At 47.0% G+C, this 8,175-nt stretch overlaps 1 protein-coding gene across 3 annotated transcripts in view; it reads right to left on the bottom strand.

Moving 5' to 3' along the window:
- NKAIN4 (sodium/potassium transporting ATPase interacting 4) overlaps positions 1–8,175 on the bottom strand; it is a 52,014-nt gene that overhangs the window by 11,533 nt on the left and 32,306 nt on the right. For all 3 annotated transcript variants that reach the window (XR_003570996.1, XM_027881605.1, XM_027881604.1), the window contains exon 4: positions 6,202–6,399. Coding sequence is in view for 2 of the 3 variants with exons in the window: in XM_027881605.1 (XP_027737406.1) it covers positions 6,202–6,399 (198 nt within the window). In the remaining variant the exon portion in view is untranslated. The remainder of the gene's footprint in view (positions 1–6,201; positions 6,400–8,175) is intronic.

The raw sequence follows: 8,175 nt of genomic DNA, 5'->3' as shown, positions 1-8,175 counted from the left end.
GGGAAAAGGAGGCTTAGGGGGGACCTTCTTGCTTTCAGCAACTCCCTGACAGGAGGGTGGAACCAGGTGGGGGTCGGGCTCTGCTCCCAAGTAACAAGCAGACAAGTTGTGCCATGGGAGGTTTAGACTGAATATTAAGGAATATTTCTTTGCTGAAAGGGATATCCAGCCCTGGCACATCCTGCCCAGGGCAGTGGTGGAGTCACCATCCCTGGAGAGATTTAAAAGACATGTGGATGTGGCACTTGGGGACACGGTTTAGTGGTTGGGCTTGGCACTGCTGGGGGAACAGGAGGACTTGAGGATCTTGGAGGGCTTTCCCAACCCAAAGGATTCCAGGACCCGGAGCCCGGGCCGGGCTCTGGCCGTGGTGCTGAAGCCCCGAGGCCGCTCCCCGGAGCGCTGTGAAACCCGCGGTGAGCGCTCGACCCTGGGCTGGGGGACCTGCCCTCGCTGACACCTAGAGACGCTCCGGGGAAAACAGAGTCCTTTTGGCACATCCCAGCACTCCTTGAAATGTTCACCCACCCTTCTGCTCACTCTGCATTTGCCCAGGCAACAAGTTAGGAGTGTGGTCACACATCCCCTGCTCTTGCTCTGGCATTTTTATAGGTTGAAGATCCTTTACATACACACAAAAAAGCAGGAAAGATGCACCTTGAACGTCTACCCTGATTCCAAGGGAACTCTAGGACAGTTTTCTCCCTCCCCAGATTTCCCATCATGCCTCAGAGTAGGAACTTTGGGTTAATAGCCATGTAAAGTGCCAGCCCTAAATCCATTCACTATCATTATACCCTATAACATGTAGACACAAATCTTATGTGATACCTGTGTCAGGAAACTCCTGATAGAATTAACAATGAAAATTATTTACCTGCCCAGTTTATGGGCAGAGTGTGTGAGTGATTATCAGCTGTACTGTCACAGCAACCCTGAGAAACCTCTGAGCATTTTTCACGGTTCAGAAGCACCAAACGATAGGAGCGACTTGGGAAGTTTGTTTTGCACAGAAATGAATGCCTCATAACCCTCAACCATCATTCCACTCACCCCATACGTTTTTCCTTTTATGACTAAGGTGACTTTTTGCATTCATAAAATCAAACCAATCAAACAAAAACTAGTGAATGAAGTGAACCTCCCTAAGTCTATAATTCCAGCTCCACTGGAGTGGAGTTTTTATTATTATTATTATTATTTCTTCCATCTCCTGCCTTTGTTTCAAAATTTCTGCTTAGTGGTTAAAATCTACTTTTTATTGACTTTATAATCCATTCCTACTTTCTATGAGTTTCATTAATAAAAAATCTGGGGTTTTTTAGTCTTGTGATCTGGCCAGAACAGGAGAGTTTCAGTGGCAAAGAGAGGTACAACAAAACATGAACTGCATTTTTATAGGGGCTGACCAAAACTGTAATTAAATATACCATCTCAGGGATTAAATGAGCTCACAGGAATCCCTATGTCCTTCAGAATGAATTATGAATGAAATATAGCTACAGAGGAGAAACTCCACTCATACTGTCCTGTCCTTTTCACTGGAAGAGTCTCCTTGAGTTTGGGATGAGCAGACTCCAAGAGACACCAGCAATTCTTTTCTTACTGCATTCCTGATGAAGATGTATCAAGGCCCCAGACATCACCCAGGTTTATGAGCAATTAACACAGCACAAAGCTTCACAGAGGCTAAGAATTTGGAATTACACCCTTGCTCATCTTGGTTGCTGATTTCAATGCAAAAGAGGGGTTTAATCTTTACTGTCTTGGGAAAACAAAAATAATTCTTAGATCTTTGCAAGTTACGTAGGGGAGGTGGAAGAGGAGGGAGAACGTCGGTGATGTAAAACGACACTAAGCTACTGCTCTGATTCCCCAAAGAATGTTCTAGGGCTTTACCCTCTGCTGCTGTTTCTCTACTTGTTCTGCATGTTCAGTACCAGCTTTCTCCAAGCTGCAGAAGTATCTGATTAAGCTTTTTATAAGGAACACATGTCGTGGGCAGGTGTGTTCTGTCAGCCTGTCAGACAGCCTGGGAACGCGCGTGCTGCCCAGCGAAAGGGGAGGGAGTTGGGGCGTCCCCAGCACTCTGCAGGCAAATAAACAGAGCAGGAAAGACAGGAAGAGACAAGCGTGCCCAAAGGGAACGAGGAAAACATGTCTGAACATCCCTCTGCCCCTCAGCCCTCTCAAGATAACTTTTTCACGGTGATCGAAAAGTGTTCCTAAAACAGCAGCATCGAACTGAGGTGCTGGAGCCAGAAAGGCTGAACTGGAGCAAGAGCTACAGAAGGGGACCAGCTGGCTGCAAGTGTGCAAAACACAGGAAGGAGGGGAAAGCAAATTTTAGGAGGTGTTACTGTTGCCTGTGTAAGATCTTAATCTACCTCTGCCCTGGTGAAGAGTCTGGACTCTCCACCTTTTCTCTCAGTAGACAAACTTGCTGTTGCTTTTTTTCACCACAGAGAGTGGGTGCAGAGTCTCCTCCTTCAGGGCAGATGCATTCTAGGTTTCACTTCTAATCAGAGCTAATGAAGTGTGTGCGCTCTCATCAGTGCAAGAGGGGGAAATGAATAGATCTCTGCTATGAGGAAGCAAAAAAATCCAGCTTGTGAAAGGGCTGTTGTGGCCAGGTAGCCAAAGAGAAGCAATCAAAAGCCTTTGATTCCCTGACCTTCTTTACTCTTCGGATGCAATACGGCCACTGAAAATCTACCTTCTGCCAAGAGCAAAGCATCTCTTGTGCCTTGGTTCTCACATAACATCTGCTGTCAAGGCTTGCATTGCTGCCTTCCTGGGAAGCTTCCAACCTGTCAGTCTGACTGAAAACAGCAGACAGGCAGGCAGTGAGACACTTCCAATTTCTACCGAATCCAATGAAGCCTCAGGAAAAGCCTGACCCTCGCCACTCCCAGAACCACCATATGGACAGCCCAGAGCTATGCCAGGTATTTGAGAACTGGGAATCGCTCCTCTCCCTGCTGGCTGGCAAGCTGGGGAGAGGCAAGATGAACCTTTGCTAAGGCAAAAACAAAGCAGATTTCTTTCCTTGACAAAGTAGTTGCTGTTCCATTCCCTAACTGGGCTGGCAGGATTAGTTTCACAGTTCATTTCTATACCAGTGCAGACTTTTAGATGTTACAGGAAGCTTTTTCCCTCCAATGTGCTTCATGCTAAAGCATTGAGAAAGATTTTCATATTGGGCCCTACAGCTACTTGCATCACATGTGGTGACTAATATGCCCGAGTTTGATGGCATTCCAGATTAAAGGGATTGCTTTTGCCTTCAAGGAGTACAGACAAGCTCTGAGCAAAAGCAGACTGAGACCTTATGTATCCTCAAATGCATGCCCAGGAGCAGGATGATATATCAGCAGGAGTCAAGACGACAGCCAACACTGTGCTCACCATATGGGTCCAGGTTTGCTTTCTCCCTCTCCTTTGGCGTGGAAGATTGAATTCAGTGAGCCTTGCCCCAAATACACAACACTGTGCAGTAGTCTCAAGGAACTGGGACTTCCAGAAAGCAAGCAAAATACCCACAGCTGGGTGCTGCATAGTTAGAGAGCATGGATTTCACAGGGCTGTATCTGGGGTAAAAAAACAAGCAAAAGCCGAACACACAACCACACCTCACAACTTCTAAAAACCGTAAGGCAAAGCAAAAACAAACTACAGAAAACACAATTTTGTCTGTCCCTTGCCCTTCTGAACAGGGGACTGGCTATTCTGGTCTCAGACAAGGAGGGAACTAGGTCATGTCTCTTGCTGCATCCCCCGAGCCTTCAAGTTTCTGGTCGTGTTTTTGTGCTATCGATCTGGTGTCCCTGCCTGTCTGCAGCACTGTACCTGCCAGAGCTCTAGGGACAGCTGCCTGTAATAAAACCTGCCTCAAAGTGAGACAAAGAGAAGAGAAAAAGATACTGGCAGGGATCAAAGAGTTTGACCCTCAGAGAGTAAAAAGGGAGAGAACTGGCTGACGGCTTTCAGGCAAGGTCTGAGGGAGAAAGTGAGAAGATTTGCTTTCTGCCTGACCTCAAAGCAGAGGGGAAAAGCTCTGTTTCTCCTACTACATGACAAAATTATATGAGCATTCCAGAGCCAGCAGCAGTTACAGGCCTGGGGCTTCAATACTCTGCTTTTATTACAGGACAAGTAGAAACTTAGGTCCCTGCATAGCTCAGCCCATATGGGTTTCTTGCCTACAAGTATTTTAGCCTCATTTCCAGGGTTTAGGATTCAAAAACCCATTTCCCCTTAGATCTCAGGGAGAAGGAGAGAGAAAAAATATTTGCCTAAATCCTATTTTATCGTATATTTCCCTCCTGTCTCCCCATCTGGCCCCTTAGTGGTGTTTTGCAGATGCACAGAGAATATTGTCACGTGCCTTTGGGAAGAAGCAAAGGAAAAACCACTGCCAGAGAGAGAGTCCTATAAATCAGCGTGATCAATTAGCCCAGGGCCACGTGCCTAAGTCAGTAAGCTGCCAAAAAACAAAGATGTGCTTCCAAGCAAGCTCAGCATCATTTGTTGGCTCAACCTCTAGCCCAGGGCACAGGGGCTGTGCCAGCTCAGGAGTTCAGGAAGGATGTGAACAGTAGCAAACTTCTGTGCTTTAAAAAGGGATGTCCTGACTTCCAAATCCGTCAGTTGTTTCACCAAACTCAGGCTCAGCACCAGCTCAGCACCACCAATCCTGTTCCAGCCAACAGCCCTTTCTAAAAGACAACAGGCTCTATTCTCCTGGGTGCACAGGTCTGCCTTTCTCTCACACGTGCGTGGAAGCAGCTCAGACAGTTTCATGCAGATCATTTTCCCTGAAGGAGAACTAACGGAATATTAACAGCCAGCACACGCCAGGGAGTCCATCCAACTCAGGAAACAGGAGCTTCTCCATCTGCCTCTTCTCTGTGACATGGCAAGACAGGGGCCTGAGTCTTCCCCCCTCCCTGCAGGTCACTGGGTCACACAGATCATCCCAGCTAATAGGAAATGCAGAACCAGGACAATGGAAAGCAGGACCAAAAACGTGCAGAGAAGTACTTGGCACTCCAGGAACTTGGAATATCTCTATTTGTTGACCTTTAATATTTAAACAGGGCGAGACACTTCTTTTTTATAAGCCAAAGCTGGAAGCCAAAATGTGAATGTTTCACCAGTCCAGGTTTGTACTTAGAGCCATTAACCCCTAAGTATCAATCCAAAGCAGATTAGAGATGTGGGGCTGCTGACTCTAATGCAGCTGCAAAATGCAATAGCACCCACAAAGGGAGGGGGACAAAAGACATTTGGTTTCAGTTAATTTCACAGACAAGTGAGAAATAGTTAAAATTGAATATTAAGGACATTGCATTGCTGCAGAGTACTTTAAAAAGCCTGTGGAAAACTGATGAGGTAAGAGTAGATGCAAACATTTAGTGCATATATCCTGGGTGTCAGCAAAAGGGAAATATGCTGCTTACTGCTTCCTTAATTTTTTTTTTTTTTTTTCATTTTCTGGAGATGAGGATCTGTTTTAATTCTTCACAACAAATGTGCATGTGTGTGTTCTGCCACCCATCACTAAGTCATGGAGAATAGGAGCAATCCTTCATAGAATCATGGAGTTATTAAGGTTGGAAGAGACCTTTAAGATCAAGTCCAATCATCAACCCAGCCCCACCACCACATTCATCACTAAAGTATGTCCCTAAGGTGCCATATCCACACATTCCTTGTACACTTCCAGGGGTGGTGACTCCACCACTTCCCTGGGCAGTCTGTTCCAGTGCTTTACAACCCTTTCTGTGAAGAAATTGTCCCCAAAATCTAAACTAAACCTCTCTGGGTGCAACTTAAGGCCATTTCCTCTCATGGTATCAAAACTCTTGTATCTTTACCCTTCTTCCAGAAGGGTCTCTGTCCTTGTCAAAACATGAATTTCCACCCCCCACCAGGATACAGAATGATTTGTTATTCTGCGGGTGGATGGATGCATTACATCAGGCATCAGGCTGCTGGTATCCATTTCCAGTTCTTTCAAGCAATACTTTTCCAAAGAGAGAACGGGAGAACAAACCAAACAAAACACATTTACAGAGGCCTTTGCAATCAGGTGATACAAAATGTGGTGAAAAATACGGGCCAACCTCTGTGCCCTACGAAAAAACAAAACCAAACAGCATCTCCTCAACAAATGCCGCCCCTCAGTGACGTACTCACCGCAATCAGGATCTGGAAGGAGCTGTGCATGACCTCGATGTACCTGTACTCCAGGGCACAGCCTATGACAGAGATGTAGGAGTGGTTATCCAGCCCCTTGATGCCAGACATGGAAGCCTCCTTCCTTACACAGCCAGGGCCATTTTCACTCCACCACGACTGGTGCCGGGAGATGTTGAACGTCAGGAGTTCGCTGTCCTGGAGGGGAAAGTTGCAAAGAGATCTTCACTTACTCTGAGTGTCAGACAGGCTGTCAGATGGAGGTCATATTAAATCAATGGAAAACCTAAAGCTTCTGAGATCCCCACTCTCAGGAAATGCCAGCACAGATCAAAGTACATGGGCTTTATATTCCTTCACAGAATGATTTTGGGTTTGAAGGGACCTTAAAGATGATCCAGTTCCATCCACCCTGTCTGCCATGGGTAGGGACACCTTCCACTTTCCCAGGTTGCTCAGAGCCCTGTCCAACCTGGCCTTGGACACTCCCAGGGATGGGGCAGCCACAGCTTCTCTGGGCCACCTGTGCCAGGGCCTCCCCACCCTCACAGGGAAGAATTTCATCCTATTATCTAAACTAAACATATTTCACAGGCAGGCTTCTTCTAAACCATTTCTGAGGCAGCCTTGCACACTCCAAACCTGCTTGATTATCCTGCAGCAGAGTCTGGAAGCAGATCTGAGCAGCTTCCAAACTAGAATGACACTTTCTAGACTGCAGACCCAGGAACACTTTGCTAGTGGTTCCTGTACCCAGAAAAAAACCCCTCAAGCTTTAAGCTTGGGAGATGAACTTTGCAAATCTAGAAGAAAAGGGTAAACAAGGCAGCACAAAGTGTCCTGTCACAGAACCACGTGCTGTGGACAAGCTCTCCCCAGCACAGAACTGAAAATATGAACTCCATAACCCCAAAGTGAGTTTCAAAACACAAGAGACCTTCCTCTGTTCTCTAGCTTTTAACACACCTGACAAGCTCCTGCACCATTTCTGTCTGAGTTCCTCCCACACTCTTCACATCTGGTTCTTCTGCACTTTCTGTCAGCCCCAGGTCAGACTGCCCAGCCAGGCTGACCTCAGGGTGCTGATTGCAGCTTCTTGTAAACACCTCCCCAGCAATTCCTTATCACCCCTACCCCGAGAGGCTTTTTGTTTGGCTGTTCTTTGCTAGTTAAATACCTTAAACCAGGCCGTTGAGGGGGGTTCCAGAGGGAAATGCCACACAAGCGGTGCAGGGGTTTGATGTGCAGCCAGCCGCTCATTTAAAAATGACCACGCTTGAGAAAACAGTACCCAGATTGGGATTTTGAGCTTACAGGACATGGCAAAGCCCCTCAGGGAATAAAAGACAAACTCAGGACTGGCTGAACAGAGCAGCTGCATCCCGTCCCAGATGAGGGACAAGTGCTTGGTGCCCCAGCAGCCCCCTCAGGGCAGTTTGATGCAGAATCAACAACCCATCTCGACCACAAAATAAGACAACAGGTTAGAAGTTTTATTCTAAAGGATAGATTGTCTTCATTCAAAATTTTTAATCTATGTCCCTGCAGAGTTGAGATAGGTACTGGAGTTACACACCCCACCTACCCATTACTAAAAGTTTTAGTACTTCATGCTGGGGATCCTACACAGTCCCTGGAGGGAAGCAGTGGCTCCCAGAACAGCAGCAGTCAGAGCTTGGGGTATTCACACTTCCCAGCGTGGGAAACCTCCTGTGGCAGCTCCTCTGTGCCAGCTCCCCTCAGAGTCAAGAGGAAAAACAGATTCACAGCAGCTTATCCAAGCTCCTGCTCCAAATGACACTCCTGAGAGAGGGCTTGTCTCCAATACAGGAGCCCAGAAGATACAGACATGGACACACAGAAGCATCTCCAGGGACAAACTTGAGCTGCAAGGGCAGAACTCTGAACGGCAGCCAGAGAACCTGTGACCAGAAACCAACTGCCCTGTTTTGAACACTGGGGGGGGGGGGGGCC

The sequence above is a fragment of the Empidonax traillii genome, unplaced genomic scaffold (assembly GCF_003031625.1).
Source record: "Empidonax traillii isolate 1590-97213 ecotype Southwest subspecies unplaced genomic scaffold, ASM303162v1 scaffold91:size2966241, whole genome shotgun sequence".
NCBI classification, from domain to species: Eukaryota; Metazoa; Chordata; class Aves; order Passeriformes; family Tyrannidae; genus Empidonax; species Empidonax traillii.
This window is presented reverse-complemented; position numbering and strand designations above follow the sequence as displayed.